Source organism: Strongylocentrotus purpuratus, unplaced genomic scaffold (genome assembly GCF_000002235.5).
Source record: "Strongylocentrotus purpuratus isolate Spur 01 unplaced genomic scaffold, Spur_5.0 spur5_scaffold_13, whole genome shotgun sequence".
Taxonomy (NCBI): domain Eukaryota; kingdom Metazoa; phylum Echinodermata; class Echinoidea; order Camarodonta; family Strongylocentrotidae; genus Strongylocentrotus; species Strongylocentrotus purpuratus.
Genome location: NW_022145598.1, coordinates 19,235,638 through 19,253,588, shown reverse-complemented (window position 1 = coordinate 19,253,588; position 17,951 = coordinate 19,235,638). Strand labels below are relative to the sequence as shown.

Sequence of the window (17,951 nt, the reverse complement as noted above, 5' to 3'; positions counted from 1 at the left end):
CGTGAATGTTTTCCCAAAAGAATCAGGCAATGTTTTGTTCTCCGTTCATCCATATCGCACAATATATGACGCACAATGATCATTTCATAGAGTGTATTTCCTCCTGCACATGGAGGAATGAACTGTAACGAGAGTGCTAGCTCTCTTCAGATGCGTGTCCCTTCCAAAAAAGTTATCTTTTTTATGTTTGAAAGATTGATTTAAGTTGATTTTCATAATGTTTTGTTTAAATTTATTTGCTGTTTAATTGTCTGCCCACCCACCTCTCTCTCTCTCTCTCTCTCTCTCTCTCTCTCTCTCTCTCTCTCTCTCTCTCCCTCTCTCTTTCTTCATCTTTTTCTTTCTCTATCTCTCTATAAATATGCATATATATATATATATATAATATCTTCTCTCTCTCTCCATATAACCGAATTCATAAATCCTGAACCACTGATCCATAATCCTATTCCCTTCTACTTCTACTTCTATGGTGATACTCATCAACGCCTGTTCAGCATCTAGATGAGGGTAAATCATAGAGTTGTTATATACAGCTCTATGCGGTACAGTTCCTGAAAAGGGAACTAAATTGTTTCAAGAGCCACCTTGAACTGCTCCAAAGAAGGCAGTTCAACGATGATTTGAGGTAGCAGTCCTTAAGTGTCCTGGGAAAATAACTAAATTTGTAAGTGTCCATTGAAAAGCCTAGTCTCATATATCGTTGTTGTTGACTCCTCCTTGTAGTTCGCTGCCTCGGTTTGATGTAATTCGGTATTGGTATCGCAATTTTGGTAATTTTTGGTAATTTGGTAATCCGGTATTGGTATCGCAATTTTGTAATTTTTTCCTGAACCTATTCTACCCTTTATATCCTAAATCTTTAACGAAATAACCCCCCCCCCCTCCTTCCACGCGGGGCCGCCACGGGTTTGAATTGGTCGATATGTTGATAAGACTGAAGGTTGATCTTTTTTTAATCTTTATCAGATCTCCCATGCCATGCCATCCCTATATTTCTCCTTCCCTACAAAATGTTGTACGATACCATAGTTCTTAATAACAAAGTAAATATAAAGTTAGTCGTCTATGTTCAGTCGTTAAGCGAGAAAACGAAACGTGAAATTTGATGTCATGTCGTCGTCAAATACCAAGCGTATTGCTTATGTTGGTGAGTAATGGTCTGCACAGTTGATGGGTTTAGCCACAAAGACACTTTCACTCGTTTTGCCTGATATTTGAACCTGTAGAACATATGAAATAGTGATATTTATTTGAGGATAAAATTACTGTAGTCCCATATTATAATATCGGTGTTTGTTAGATTATCATTTAGTGACACTTGGAACATAATTAATATCACACATAGGAGCATCACTATCCTGGCTGTGTAGTAAAAGCTGTGCTTTTGATTCTCAACATTTCAAACACCACTGTACAAAACTCAACTGATTTCACTCAAAATCGGTACTTTAGTGACAATTGATGACACCTAAATAGCAGTAAAATACATTTTTTCAACTTATTGATGTTAAAAAGAATAATTTAAAAATTAAAATTGTAAGTCTAGTGTTAGACAGCAATAACCATCTGATTTGGGTCATTTCTTTAATAAAACTGACATTTGTTGTCATTCCCCAATACAGATGGCAACCCAGAGATCTCGTACCGCGGGGATAGCTATAGCCAACAATGGCAGCTTTTTGTGTCAAAACATTTTCTCCCCGATTTTCTTTATTTAGAACTAATTTTCTGATTTCTAAATCAGATGTAAATTAGGTCGGTATGTCATTTGTCCTAATTACAGTTATCAAAATTTGATAACTTAATATTAAATAGACAATTTACGGACTTACTTATATGAATTATCCAATTTGTATCTCAGATCCGCGAAGCAGTACGTTCATGCATTCGAAATATTACCCGGCGGCCGATATATTTCCGGGTCCACCTACCAAAACATAGCCAAATGGCCAATCAGAGCACTCGTTTCGTGGGAGTTCGTTGGTCAAGCTGGGCCGACTCGTATGTAGCTACGGTAGCTATTGGACGTTCGAAAAGAAAAAATGAATATTCATCAACTAAAACCAAGACGGATAATGTTGACGACGAGACTTTCTCGGATTAATCATTAATTTAGGATCTAAATGAGCAAGCTATCGTAAGTCGAATAAGCTATATATATGTTATTTTTAATTTGTGTTGTAATTGCAGCAGTTATGAGGATGTAAAGAGTGAAAATCTCGTTGCATATCTCATTCATCGCGGTCCGGTCGAACCGAACCATTTGTTCCGTACAGTGCCTCACAGAAAGAGGTCCCCAGACTTCAGTCTCTGTAATCGGAGGTCTAGTGGAGCCAGACGTAGTCTCAGTGGAACAACCGACGATTAGAGAGACTGAAGTTTTCGGTCTAGTCTAGTGTCAAACTTTGCTTACAGCTGCAACGACATGATTGTGTACAGTCTATGCGATATTGTGTGGTGTGTATATTTGTGTATAGACTTCTAGGTCCCTGCCTCACAGCATGTATGCAGTGCTAGAGGTCAATACGCATTAGCATTGACTCTCTATGCTTTGCTGGAGTGATTAATACAGTTACGTTACGCGCCTTGATTCGACCGCAGCTGTGTGTCGCCCTAACATTAAGCACCTTGACTGTCAATGTACACATCCCTGAATAAATGGTAGAGTAAGATTTTGACAGGAAAAATGATGACATGCAGCCATGCCCATCTTGCCCATCAGTAGGGAGTAGGGACGCTGATCAGAGAATGAGGATCGTCCGCAGAAACGAGGATATCATAAACGCGGACAAATTGCGTCCTAAAAGATAAGTAAAATGCACCAGTCAAATCATCGCGGTATCCATTTTTTCGCATCGCCAATGCGCGCATCAGAAATATGAAACGCCTGCGAAAATGCGGACGCATCTATTCACGTTTACGAAGACGATCCTGGTTTAAGTGAACGGTCCTCATTCTCGGACCAGCACCCCCTACTGCTGATTCACAGCTGTAAATAAACGTAAGAAACCACCGCTGATTTTCCTGTCAAGTCATGTTTATTTAACCCTGTAAGTTGGGGCTCTGATCGGATCGGAAGATCGGAGAGATACCCTCGCACCTTTGATCGGTATTGGATCGGAAGATCGACAAAAAAAATTGGCTGATTTTTTTTTTTTTTTTTTTTTCCTCGGCTCTTAGACCAATATTATTAATTTCAAAGTCATGAAAAGGCACTAAATATCAACAAACATGATCTACAACAACTCCACATGACAAAATAATCCCAGCTATGATTTTTTTTTAAAGCATTTGATAACCAAAAACTTGAAAATTTTTGGCATTAAAAAAAAAAAAAATTCTTTCGATTTTTTTTCTGATCATTTTAATTGATCGGCGATCAGAAATTATTATCTGATCACCCCTGATCGGATCGGTATCTGCGTCCGATCCGATGATCGTTTACAGGGTTAGTCATGTTTTTCTAGCGTCTAGTTTTCAAAACAAAATCAAAAGCCAAAGACAGTAAGACTCAGTCCCTACACTCTGTTTTGCCCCCACAAAAATTTACTTTTTTTATGTACACGTGCAAACACATGGGCGGCAACCAAGAAATGTGCACATGAATACGAAGCGGCTTTTCACCAGGATTGACAATAGATTTGAGATTTTAGTTTTCATAGTATTTTTCAAACATCTGTGAGTTTAATTGATTGTTATTTACTGCTATTTAGGGGTTATCAATTGTCACTAAAATTGTTAATTTTTAGTGAATTCTGGTAAGTTTCTGACAGTGGTGGTTGAAAATGTTGAGAATCAATACAGGACGTCTCAACAGTTTTTCTTATACAAAAAGTATACTAATGCTCCTATGAGTGGTCAACATGGTCATTTCAAATTGTTGTATTGTTTATTTTGTTGTCTTGAATGTCTGTATCATCTTTCTTTATCCCTTGAAGGAGGATTAGCAGAAGAGGTAACAGAGAAGACGCTCCATGCAGCCTTCATTCCTTTTGGTGACATCATGGACATACAGATCCCGTTAGACTATGAGACTGAAAAACACAGAGGATTTGCTTTTGTGGAGTTTGAGTTTGCAGAGGTAAAGCATCCATTCTCACAAATCTTACATTGATTTCTTGTCTCTTATTACTCAAATCTTTTGTTCTCTGTTTTTTTGCGTACTTTCATTCTTGCTCTTGTTTTTTATCTCGTACCTTGGTTCTTCTTTTTTTTTCTGGTTATTTGTTGCCTTCTTCTATTCCTTACATATATTGTCTTTTGGTGTCTGTCTCTCTTTCTTTCCGAATATTTGCCAATCACACTCACAGTACAATGCTCTCCCTCCCCACCCCTTCCCTCTGTCCATCTGACTTATTTTCAATTTTTGTTTTTTATAGCTTTTTTGTACTTTCAATTTTCTTAACTTCACAAGTTAATGTTGTTTTCTTTATCTTCCATTGAGGATTTGTGTTATGCATAATAAAGCTTAGTTCATAATTAATCCATCATACATATAAATTCCAATTCATCATATTGCCAGAGGTTTTTATGAATCAACAAATCTATCATATATATCAATGTATGGATTCGTTGGTTCATATTAAATATTGAGGATTATATATTGTAAACTTGTCTCCACTTATAGGTCTTGTCAGTCAAAGTGAACAGTATACATTTGACAAAGCATTGTGGCATATGGATCTTGAATAGCAGAATGAATTTATTGAAATTTGAAAATTGTACTATTTAAATTTATTTACTTGTTATGACTTTGATATTGTAGAGTATTCCTGTTTAACAAATGTTTTACCAAAAATTAGTTAATCGTAATTCCCTGATTTCCTAATGATTGTCCTTATTTTATGTTTTTGTTGATGCAGGACTGTGCAGCTTCCATCGATAACATGGTAGGTACCAGTAGATTTTTTTTTCCAAGTCAATTTAAGTTTTCAATGTTATACACCTGTTAATCAAGTTCTCCATGAATTTGAAATATTTTCAACATATTTGATGTTCAAAGAATTCTTGACACAGCTATATATCTGAATTTATTTTTTATTTGTTTAACCAAACATATAACAGATAACGCCTGTAAATCTGAAGTCACTTGTTTTAGATGTTATTGGAGAGTGCTACTTTAGCAAGAATGTGGCTTAATATTTCACCAAAGAGAACTGATCTTGCTTATTTAGTTACTGAGGTAAACGTTGAGAACATTTCATTTCAAGGTTAATATTTGTTCTCTGTAAACTCCATGTATCTCAATCATTGATTCTCTTTGTTTTAAACATTTTATAATTATATCTCTTCACACTGTACTTCTACATGTTGCAACAGATTACAGTATTACATTGCAGTTTGCAATAAATGGACATTAAATAATTGTCATTTTCTCTCCCCCCCCCCCCCATCTGCTTCATTCACTCTTGCCCTTTGTTTCTCTATCTTTCTCTCTCTTTCTCTTTCTCTCTCTTTCTCTTTCTCTCTCTCTTCTCTCTCTCCTCTCTCTTTTCTCTCCCTTTTCTCCCTTTCACCCTCTCCCTCTCTTCTTCTTCTCTCTCACAGAATGACTCTGAGCTATTTGGTCGCACGATCCGTGTCAACCTTGCAAAGCCAATGAAAATCAAAGACGGATCGGCAAAAGCAGGTAGGATAATGCTTAACTATTTCAAAGGTCAAGACGCAATAAGATGGATGATCATGATAACAGTGCATTGCTCCAAAAAGATTCCAAGAATGTCACAAGATATCTTTGTGATACTATTCTGGCTTGTTCCATTGCAGGTAGTAGACAAGGGTAGCAATAAATTGGATGGAAAATAATAATGGTTCTGTTCTGCAATATTTATGATATTTAGAATGAATGTCCATTTGCAATTTTTTTTTTAATTATTGCTTAGTTTACCTGGTTTACATAGAACAACATTTTATCCTAAATATGCTAGAATGTTACCAACTGGGTAATTTACAGATTTATATCTCTCTGAAGTCAGCTATTTCGCCTGATTCTGTTTGATTTTGATGGATGGGGGTAGCAGGCAACTAGACAGGGAAACTGGACTCCCCCCCCCCCCCCCCTTCCTTTCCCCTGCAAGAAGAATCAGAGCACTGACCATTACACCCAATACATGTAATTAAGCATCATTTGCTTCATTCAAAGGTACCATGACACTGACATTGATTCTGCATTTTCTTGCACAGGAATTTTGTAGTACGATTCCCACCAGTGCAAAACATGCTTGGTCCTAATACCAATCGCAAAGTCCCCCCCCCCCCCCCAAACAAGGGTAGTTAAGATGCCAATGTAAAAATCCAACCTCCAAAAATTGTTTTTATCCTTCAAATCCACCTTCCTTGGATGCTGCAAACGCATTTTTTTTTTTTAAATTAATTTCAAGGGTTTCTTTTTTTTTGTGTTCAAGAATTGTTAAATTTTCTGCCAAAACGCCGGAGTACATCCTTTGATATTCTATTTTTTGTCATCAAGAATAAACAAGTGGTCCAGTGTTGATCTTCCTTTTTCATCTTCTTCTTTTAATTTTTCCTTAAAGTTTGGTCTGACGATACCTGGCTCAAGAAGTATGCCGGTGCTACCTTGAAGAATGAGGAAGGGGGAGTGGTTGGAGGAGATGAAGGTGATGCCATGGCAACCAAGAGACCAGCAGAGGATGCAGGAGAGGTAATGGATGTTTGTCAACTTTAGAGGATCACCTCTCACATTGTACAAAAGACAATTTTCTTTAAATGTACTTAAAGGTAGTAGGTAACTTTGCCTCTGATTCTAAACAAAATCCTGGATTTAGCTCATGCTGCAATTATGATTATAAACCCTTATGTCAGAAATGAATCCCATGACTTTTACAAAGCCAATCTCATGTTTGATTATCAAGACATTTATGATTGGAATTAGAAATTCCCAACGTTTTTTTATAACTCTACAGTCTATTGGGGAAAATGAGTATGGTAAAAACCAGTCACTCAAAGAATTTTACTTTTTTGAAGCACTTCGTGATCATTTTGAAGCCTAACTTTTTTAGGGCTTCAATATTACACTATATCACAAACACATAGGGCCATGCATCTCAGATATGTAAAACTGGAAACTTGAATCTAAACCAAAACATCATTTGTCATATGTATATTTGTATATATATAATAAGAAATTAAATCCTTAACAGGTTCACTTGTATGGAAATGGTGAGCTGATAGGAAAACATTTAATTTCATTAGGTCTGATTATGTAGATGTACCATTACCATAACTGCCATCTATTCCTATTTTGGAGGAATGATTCCTATTTGGGACTGATTTTTTGAGCCCTAGATTTCTTTTTAATTTTTTACTTCTGTGCTAAAGCATGGGAAATATCCTCCCAATAAACAAAATCACGTGAAAATCACGTCAATATCAAGTTATCGACTTGAGGAGAGTTACGTTCTTCAAACACCTGACATTTACGTAAATGTGTTAATACGTTTATTGCACTAGGTCACCTAAAACACACGTTCACTAAATCACGCAATTGTCACTGCAATATCACCATTATAATAACGTGATTATCCCTACCTTGGAGACCATAGTTTGTAAACCTAATACTCCCGTGTTTGTTTGGTTATGAAATTACATCTTCATAAACGAAATTATCGCGTCACAGAAACACGTGAAGCGTTAGTGATAGTTTTAGTCAAAATATCTGCGTGAAATTCACGTGAATATTACGAGGCTGACTTGAGATGAATTATGTTCTTCATTCACGTGAAATTTACGTCGAAGAGGAAATAAATTACTGTAACCCGCGTTCAACCTAATAATGACGCAAATGTTACACAATAAATGAACCAAAATAATGACGTTCTCATCATGACGTGAACATCGTGTTTTGGATCTTCCATAATTACGTCCAGGCCGGAAGCAGTTTGTGATTAGAGGGGATGGGGGTGGGTGCAACCATCCCAGAAGAGAAAGCTAGTTGCAACTGGTCCAGTTGATGAACCAGTTGATGAACCAGTTAATGCCAACTGGTAACTCTGGAAATTGAAATGGGCTAAATGATCCAGTTGATCCAGGCCAGTTATAATTCAACTGGTCTAGCTGAGCCATTAGAACCATTTGGTAAAACTTCCAACCAGTTGAACGGCAACAACACTTCAATACTGGTACGTCTGTATTTCCAATGTAAAGGCATTGGTAATAAGTAGACTTACATAATTTAATTAATCGAAATTTTTTCATATACTTGTATTTTATTGAAATTATTTTAGTTCACAGTTAATATTTCCCTTATTCATGTTTAATTAAATGTAATTCATACAAAGTAGCGAAATGTCCTAATAACTGGTAATTTATATTTGTAGTATTTTCGAAATGAATTGCATATAACTAAATCATCAGTAATTAAGAAATATGCTGTAAATTCAGATGAATTGTTTAAAAAGCATAGATCTGCACGCACCCCATATTCAATATGCAAATTAATTGGTGTCAGCTGGTTCAACTGGAAATATGCCAACAGTCAGTGTCATCAACTGGTGCAACTGGAAATATGCACACACTCACGGGAGTATCACCACGGAACTTAAATGGTAACTGTGAAACCATCAAGATTAGTAATCAGTTCTAGCTACGTGATCATCATCAAGAAAGTTATGGTAACTTTGAAACCATTTAAAAAGGTGTTTTAAGACACCTAATAATTACTAATTTTTCACACCTAAATGTCACGTATGTCCATCTTAGATTAATAATCCGTTTGAGTCACGAGATCATCACCGCGGAACTGCTGGCAACTTTGACTATCATTTAAATAGGTGTTTTAAGACACCTAATAATGACTTATTTTTTACACCTAAAAATCACGGATGCCCAGCTTAGATTAATAATCCGTTTGAGTCACGAGATCATCACCACGGAACTGCTGACAACTTTGACTACCATTTAAATAGGTGTCTTAAGACACCTTATAATGACTAATTTTTCACACCTAAAAATCACGGATGCCCAGCTTAGACTAATAATCTGTTTGAGTCACGAAATCATCACCGCGGAACTGCTGGCAATTTTGACTACCATTTAAATAGGTGTTTTAAGACACCTGATAATTACTAATTTTTCACACCTAAATATCACGGATTCCTAGCTTAGATTAGTAATCAGTTCTAGCTACGTGATCATCACCAAGAAAGTTATGGTAACTTTGAAACCATTTAAATAGGTGTCTTAAGACACCTTATAATGACTAATTTTTCACACCTAAAAATCACGGATGCCCAGCTTAGATTAATAATCTGTTTGAGTCACGAAATCATCACCGCGGAACTGCTGGCAATTTTGACTACCATTTAAATAGGTGTTTTAAGACACCTAATAATTACTAATTTTTCACACCTAAATATAACGGATTCCTAGCTTAGATTAGTAATCAGTTCTAGCTACGTGATCATCACCAAGAAAGTTATGGTAACTTTGAAACCATTTAAAAAGGTGTTTTAAGACACCTAATTAATACTAATTTTTCATACCTAAATGTCACGTATGCCCAGCTTAGATTAATAATCCGTTTGAGTCACGAGATCATCACCGCGGAACTGCTGGCAACTTTGACTACCATTTAAATAGGTGTTTTAAGACACCTAATAATTACTAATTTTTCACACCTAAATATCACGGATTCACAGCTTAGATTAGTAATCAGTTTTGGCTACGTGATCATCACCAAGAAAGTTATGGTAACTTTGAAACCATTTAAAGAGGTGTGTAAGACACCTCAGAATCACTTATCTAATATAACCAGAGATTCACGGACAGAACAATAAGACGATTAGCCGGTGTAAGTAACGTGATTATTACCATCAACCTTGGATAACTTGTGAAACCAATCGATAAAGGTGCTTACAAGACCAAATAATTACGTATTTATCACCACCATCGGTTAACGGACAAACAACTCGTTGCTTGGTCAAGTGGTTATTTGGTCATAAACACTTGATTTACAGAGGTAAGTGGGATCACGTTACTCCAATCGCGTGATAAATTGGTGGTTTTTAGGTTAGATGAAAACGTGAACAGGAGTACCTTTTTTGTTTAAATGAAGGCACGTGTCGATAACGTTTTAATCTAGTTCAAAAGGCACCATACTTTAAAATCACTTAAATTACACTCCCAAAAGAGGTTACTTTTTAGTGTTTTGTTTATTGGGCTGTATTCTTCATTTTGTCTGGAGGGATTCCAAGATTTGTATGTTAATACCTGTCTAGATGTGTGTCCAACCGGATCAAACACTCATCTTTCTTATTAAATGGAAAACACCCCATGCCTGAGTAAAGTTGACACAGAACTTGAAGTTTTAACGATATAATATTAATAATAGTAAATTTATATAGCACAGCTTTTATACAAAATATATTCAGCTGCTCTGGTTCAGAGCTCCTTTTTAATTTGGAGTAACACATAACAACAATTGTTTATCGTGTTATTTTAGTAATCCCTCCCTTTACCCCATTTTTAGTTTATATAAATACCCACTTTACCCCATTTTAAGGTTTAAATAAATACCCACTTCTAATAGCTAGTTCTTATGTAGTGCTTTTCAGGACCGAAGGCCCTCTCAAAGCACTTTACAGTTATATATATTATTACCCCAGTCATTGGATTCAGGCTTACCTGCATACAATTTATGCACATTCTCCACTCCCTGGGGAGCATTCCAGCCAGGCGTCATTTTTACAAGCGCACACTTGCTAATCTAAGCACATTAGCTTTCACATCCTACCCATTTAACACCTGGGTGAAGAGTGGAAAAGGTCATTAGTGCCGCGGTGGAACTTGAACCGTGGACCTTGTGATCCACAGTCCGGTGACATATCCACTCTCATCTTGATCCATTTGTTTTTCTTCATTTTGATTATCCAGACTGCTGAACCTGCACCCAAGAAGTCCAAGGCCAATTCACAAGTGTTCTTTGACATCAAGATAGGAAGCAAGGCAGCAGGCCGTATTACAATACAACTGAGGGTTGACGTCACGCCAATGACTGCAGGTGATAGTTTGTTTGCAGGGTGTTAATCATCAACACTTATTTTGCATTGTGTGTTATGCATCTACATGAAAGACACCAGGCCCAAATTCACACCAAAAAAGTTAAAAGTTTAACCCAACCCATTGAGGGTACGATGAGCGCATGTGTTTGCTTTAATTGCGCTCATTGGTAATGCGCGCTTAATTACGCCTGTTTTAGTGCGCTTTTGGATAATCTTCAGTGAAAGTGCGTTGCCCTGTGTAGATAGTACCTCTATCTTCAGTGAAAGTGTGTTGCACTGTGTAGATAGTAGTACTATCTACACAATGTAACAAACTTTTTGCTTCTCCCATCAATAATGGGCGAACTATCTTTCATCACGTGATTTACTTTTGACCAATCGTAGAGCAAGATTCTTAGTATGTGGAATATAATAGGGGTTAACTATACTGTATTTAAATATAAGCTTGACTTCAAATTTTAAGAGGAAATTTGAAAACGCTCTCAATAGATATAAAATCAACAGATATAAAATCAACTTGTTAGTCAACTACTTGATGCACATATACATGCTCGCAGAGAATAGGATCCACACGTACCCTAAATCCAACTAAGGTTCCATGCGTGGGGTTTTATGTTTTTCTTCATCTTCTTCAAACTTCTTATCCTTTAGCCCACAGATAGCTGGGTAAAGTCTTTTGAGGTTGATTATAGTGCATTCTAGCTACTGGTATACACAAATTATTTCAGGTGCCCGATACTTTTAAATTGTTCTTTTAGAGTCATCATCGTTTGACCTTCTTTGCGTAGGCCTCACCTGGGTGAAGTGTGGCAAATGTAGATTAATGTCTTGCCAAAGGACACTGGTGCCATGGCCAGACTCGAACCGCAAACAATGTGAGCCACACTCCGATGACGTATCCACTAGGCTACGACACCTCTACACAATATATTAATGAATGTATCAACTTTGTTTTCTTTCATGTTGCAGAGAATTTCCGCTGTTTGTGCACACATGAAAAGGGCTATGGCTTCAAAGGCAGCATCTTCCACAGAATCATCCCTCAATTTGTATCCTTTTTGCTAGCCCCCTCCCCCGAAATCAATGCCCCTGCCTTGTGCATGTTTGCACGCATTGGTAATAGCAGATATTGTTCATGCTCATCGTAGTGTGCTGTGTGTTCCGCACGCGCAATTCATAGAACCATCGCTTTAATCAGATTATCTCAAAATAAACTTGGCACGGGGGGATTGGGGGCTTGGCACAATGGGGATTAGCCCTGTGGCATGATAAGAGTTAATACGAAAACAATTCATCTTAACCGTTATTGTGCTATTCGATTCTTAAAGAGCAATCCAACCTTTTTAAGAAGTTCATTTGTATAAAAGCAGATAAATAAGAGAGAATGGCGAAAGTTTGAAATCAAACTAACCAATCATAAGGAAGTAATGAATGTCTAAAATGTGAGATCACTAAATCTATGTGAATCTCAAATTGGCAATCTGGTCAGTGGATTGTGACTTAGTCACAGACGATCTCCCTTTTTTGTGTACAAAAATATTCATTTCTGTTTTTCTTAACAATGCCATGTTAGAGCATATGACCTAAAGCCTTCCTCGCTTTAAACATGTCTTGTACGTCAAATGATAGATTGATTACAAATTATGTATTCAGGTTTGCTTCGCTAAAACAAATATATCAAAATTATATCTAACATAACAAATATATACAATATTTATCCAATGTAAAGAGCATCATAAGATAAATCACTGATAACAACTTTGTATTATAAGGTTAAGTATGACCCTTGACCTTTGACCTGTAGATGTGTCAAGGAGGAGATTTCACCAACCATAATGGAACCGGTGGCAAGTCTATCTATGGGAAGAAGTTTGCTGATGAGAACTTCATCCTGAAGCACACAAGTCCAGGTGAGTCGTCTGCCCTCTTTGTTAAAGACGAGTGGAATTTTTAAAACTCCAGGGAAATATCAGGTAATTTGGGGAGGAGGACGGGTTTAATGAAAGAAACCCTGTAAAATACATTTACATCTGACATGGTATATTACTTGGCTAAACAAGATCAGGATACAGCTATTACTTGTAAGAGAATTGATCAATATAATCTGATCCTTATGACGTTGTTCATGCAACAAGCCATCAAACATACTGGCCGAATCGTAATTATAAAAAGGATTCTAGAATGTAGGCAATCTAATTGGTAAAATGACATTGCGTAATCGTGCATCATTCTTTCCTGCCGCACCAACCGTGCAAAAAACTCCATCCAAGAGTGATAACCCGCCTCTAAAGTGATAATGCACGGATACCGGTATGCGTATATATCTGGCCCGTAGAAAAATAAAGCTGATGGAATGAGTGATGTTTCATATGGCAAGGACATTGATGTGCATACTGAGATGCGCATTTCACTGTTGGCTGCACGAATGTATACTGCGATGTCATACAAAGCAGATGGCGGCCCCCATGACTGAACAGTTCTTGGCATATTGATCTGGTTTGTTGCCTTTCTTTTGGTTAATTTTTCATTATTGCACCACTGTTTTATATAACAAATAATCCTTGTTTTGAAGCTTGTGCATTAGTGATATCCAGTGCACTCTGTCAAGTCGCAATAACTGGGATAATGAACTCGACAAATCTGATCCATTATCAGATTGTTGCTTAACCGTACCTGTGTGCAGTGCATATTCATTAATGAACTCGCAAACATGAATTATTTTAATAAATTGTTACTTTTATTGAATTTTTTTTACTCTGTGACAGGAATGCTCTCGATGGCTAATTCAGGTGCAAATAGCAACGGATCCCAGTTCTTCTTGACAACAGAGAAGACAGAATGGTAAGTCCCTAGATAAAAATGACTTGTTTTTTCAAGAAGCCAGTTATTAAAGATAAAGCTATGCTGTACTAGAAGCACTACCGCAAAATACCATCTAGCGCCATCTCAGACCAGGGACCCGTTTCACAAAGCCTTTTTTCAATGACAAATGACAAATATCAGTGACAAATCTGCTGATAACCAATCAGAAGCAAGGATTTCAGGACCTTATAACAACAACTGTCATTTGTCACTGATGACAAGTTTTGTGAAACACCCCCCAGCTGTAGAGCAGTATAGTCTCGTAACTCACTGCTTCCCTTGCTTCTATGTCAGGGAAGTGGAAATTAGGTATTGGGTTATGCACTGTTGGCAAGTTGACCGTGAGATGGTGTTGTGCTATAAACAGCATGCTAGGGCTGAAAGTTCATTGGTTCATTTTTCCTTTAAAGGTAAAGACCAGTTATGGTCATGCGATTGCATTGTGAAAGAAACGTTGTGGAATCGTTCAGAAAAGGTTGATCATCTAGCATCTAGCATCTGCAAGGTTCTGGAATCATCAAAATGATAAGAAATTTGGCCCATTCTTCGTAAAGTTACAAACACTATACACAGAAAGATGTATATGGGACTACCCTATATCTCTCACAGACCATGAGAGAAACAAATATACCAAATATATGAATTAGTAGGCGGTTTCCCGGCAAATTTTGTATCATCATGTATTAGTCAAAACATATTCTTTCACATGATTGGTAATGAGAGCTTCCATTTCATTTTTTGAAATTGGGGCGTTTCCAATACTGGTCTTTACCTTTAAAGTGTACCATAAACCTTTGATAACATTACTTGTTGTGTACAGCTAGAATCTGTCAAATCAACCTCTTAAAATTTCGTCCTCTATTCCATGGGCTAACAGATATGAACAAACAGTCAAACCTGCTTGAGTGACCACCTGTCTACAACAAGCACATCTTTTGTTTCCCTTGAAAATGGTTTCTCATTGAAACATGTACTAAAGGAACCTGTCTACAAAGACCATTTTTTGTGTTTCCCTTAGGTGGTTGCTGTAGACAGGTTTGACTGTAGTTCACTCCTTGAACCCAAGTCAGACTTATTTTTTAGTTTTTATACAACTGACTTTATTTCAAAGGTTGAATTGCCCTTAAAGCAGGACTGCACTACTTGTAGCTACTTGCGCCCTCTATATAGCAAACAATGCCTAAGCGGTACCCGTCGATCCCCCATTGTCCCCTTTTTCTGATGTTAAGTGAGAGCTGATTTGATGAGATAACCCCCTTTCAGTGACCATGCAGGGAGGTCTAATCCCTCCTGGCCAAACTAGTACAGACAGGCTTTAAATTACTTTTCTGAAACATCTTGATGAAGAACATCCATTTGTATCACTCAGGATTTTGATTTTCACTTACAGGTTGGATGGCAAGCACTGTGTCTTCGGGCAGGTGATCGACGGGATGAACGTCGTGAAAAAGATGGAATCAGTTGGAACAAAGTCGGGCAAACCAAGGGAAACTGTCACCATTACAGACTGTGGAGAACTTGTATGATAGTTGGATCCAGGGTACAATTAGAAAGACTCTTGTTGGGAGCTGAGTGTTGGGGATATCAACACAGTAATCTGTACAGACTGTGGGAGAGCCTTTCAGGTCATGGACGGAAAAAAACTTGTGTACACCAGTTTATCATCATCGTCATCATCGTCATCATCATTGTCATTTTATCATCATCACCACCACCATCATCATCATCAAGAAATCATTCAGTCATTGTTATCATCATCATCATCGACCTCATCATCGTCATCATCACCATCATTTACAAGTCCATTCCCAGTTATCATCAGCCCGGTCGTCATCGTTAAACATCCCTTTTCTAATGCTGTGGAGTTGAACAGTTCATTTCAGTGATGGCCTTTCTCCGAGCCTTCTGAAGAGCCATGAAATGTGACATATTTGACATAAGAGATAGGAGACTGCAAACTTGCGATTGATTGGAGGACTTGCGATTGATTTGGATCAATCGCAACTCTTTGTTAGAAGGGGCCCAGGAGAAGTTATGAAATCACCTTACATCAAAGATATGGAATATGGTTATCTCAATAAGATGACATGAGTTTCTTTCTTGGTGTTACTAGTACATGTAGTAAGCAGGACTTTTACCTCTTTGCAGACAATTGTTTCCCTAAAAATGAACACATTGTGTGCACCATCTTCACTCACTTGTATAGTTCTATGCAGTCACTGTGAGGCCATGTGGAAAGTTCAGTCTCTCCTATCAACTTTATGCCCACAAAATGAGCACCATCTCCATATCTGTGGAAGTATATTGGAGGAACCTCAGTATAAAGTAAACTGTTAAAACAAACTCTTTTTATATATTCTCTGGTCCCAATTCTGAGTATTCTAATGACTGTGAACCATGGTATATCAAGGTTTCGAAATAACAAGGTAGTTTCTTTCGTTCCAAGGAGTTGTAATGACAAGATTCAAGAGTATTCCTACTTTACCATCATTCTGAGGGCGTGAGGGCATATTTGACTTCATACAACTGAAAGTACTCTGAAATCAGAAGTCACTTTCCTGTTGTGATGAAATTGTAGTGTACATTGTACATAGTGATTGGACTATTAAATGTCAACCTTTTTACAAGAAATAAGTCGACAATTTCTTGTTGTTTGTTTTGGATTATATGTGTAAAGCATTATACAGTCAAACCTGCTTTAGTGACCACCTGTCTACAAAGACCACATATGTTATTTCCCTTGAAAATGGCTTCTCATTGAAACATGTACTAGAGGAACCTGTCTACAAAGACCACCGTTTGTGTTTCCCTTGGGCGGTTGCTACAGACAGGTTTGACTGTATATATATTCAAGGTGTTCTTTCATTATAAAGAAGGGATGAAGGCACATACCACTTTTAATTGGGGATGCCGGATGTCAGTTGTTTTAGGCTACATATTATATGGCACATCGTGTGGGCCTCAACATGTTTAGGTGTCGTTTCAGTCTCGTTAAATAAATCCAACTGGTATCTTGAATTATGAATAGGCTGATCCTAAATTCTTACACTAAATCATCCATTGAGAACATACAGGCATTATAGCTTCAGGGGAAATGGATGAAATAAACAGTACGCAAGGGCAGAAATTTGAAATGTTTTTTTAATGATGCATTTTTTGAGCGACTTATTGTTGATTGTGTGAATGAGTCTATACTCAATTTCACTCAAATTTATTCAATTTTACTTGAATTTACTCAATGTTACACTATACATTCTTCTTCTTTTGTATGTTTTTTTTAAGCTAGTGTGTCAGATCAGGGTTGGAAAGTCATGCAAAAACATTATCTGATACAAGATAGAGTTCCTTTGTGCATAGAGACAGAGCAAATAAGACATACAGATATCAACGCAGAAAGTTGAAATGTTTTGTTTCTTTATTGTTTTGGCATCAAAATGATGTCTCGCATATATACATTAATACCAAAATATCTTCTATTTACGTTTTAAAAAAACTCAGCACTGTGTACATACGACACTACAAAGAAACCTCTGTCCAAAATTGTTACAAAACAACAGCATCACAATATTTATACACCTGGTATTTCACAGACCATTTTTCATTCTTTGGTCTCTTTTCTAAGACTCAAGACAATTGTCTACCGATTGAATACCAACATAACATGTACTTGCTCCAAAAAAAAAAAATCTTTAAATCAAATGCAAAAAAATGAATTAAATCAATTCAACTTTGAACCAATCATCATCATATACTTAGGGACTTGTTGAGATACTTAGAGTTGTATTCATGTCAGATAAGTTCGTTCTACAAGAGTAGTACATTCTATGTGCACAATGAAAAAGAAAATTAGACAGCCGCAAGAATAACAAAATTCCATTATCATTATTTGATATACACACTGAAATCGGCAAAATACTATTACATGCAGGAATATTATATTTCAATAGTTTCCTGATAAGTACCACTGATAATTAGTTAAAGGTATATTCTCATCAACGGCATTATTTCGAAGTCGAGCATGCCGCCATGTCTATTCTAAAGCAGCAAGGGAACAAAGTGGAGTTCAAT

The 17,951-nt window shown here is 36.9% G+C and overlaps 1 protein-coding gene across 1 annotated transcript; it reads left to right on the top strand.

Moving 5' to 3' along the window:
- The first annotated feature begins 1,047 nt into the window (after positions 1 to 1,047).
- LOC594575 (peptidyl-prolyl cis-trans isomerase E) lies at positions 1,048 to 16,514 on the top strand. Its single transcript, XM_794011.5, has 10 exons — positions 1,048 to 1,150; positions 3,942 to 4,084; positions 4,866 to 4,892; positions 5,551 to 5,632; positions 6,537 to 6,664; positions 10,894 to 11,020; positions 11,991 to 12,070; positions 12,826 to 12,931; positions 13,787 to 13,862; positions 15,274 to 16,514. The coding sequence occupies exons 1-10, from the start codon at positions 1,114 to 1,116 to the stop codon at positions 15,407 to 15,409; spliced, it is 942 nt and encodes a 313-aa protein (XP_799104.3). The 5' UTR covers positions 1,048 to 1,113; the 3' UTR covers positions 15,410 to 16,514.
- The last annotated feature ends 1,437 nt before the right edge of the window (positions 16,515 to 17,951 follow it).

What these genes read in the sequence shown, in the direction of transcription:
- LOC594575 (XM_794011.5), top strand. Translation starts at nt 1,114, where the DNA reads ATGTCGTCGTCAAATACCAAGCGTATTGCTTATGTTG. An exon ending in CAAGCGTATTGCTTATGTTG is followed by an intron (nt 1,151 to 3,941) that starts GTGAGTAATGGT and finishes TATCCCTTGAAG; the next exon opens with GAGGATTAGCAGAAGAGGTA. An exon ending in CAGCTTCCATCGATAACATG is followed by an intron (nt 4,893 to 5,550) that starts GTAGGTACCAGT and finishes TCTCTCTCACAG; the next exon opens with AATGACTCTGAGCTATTTGG.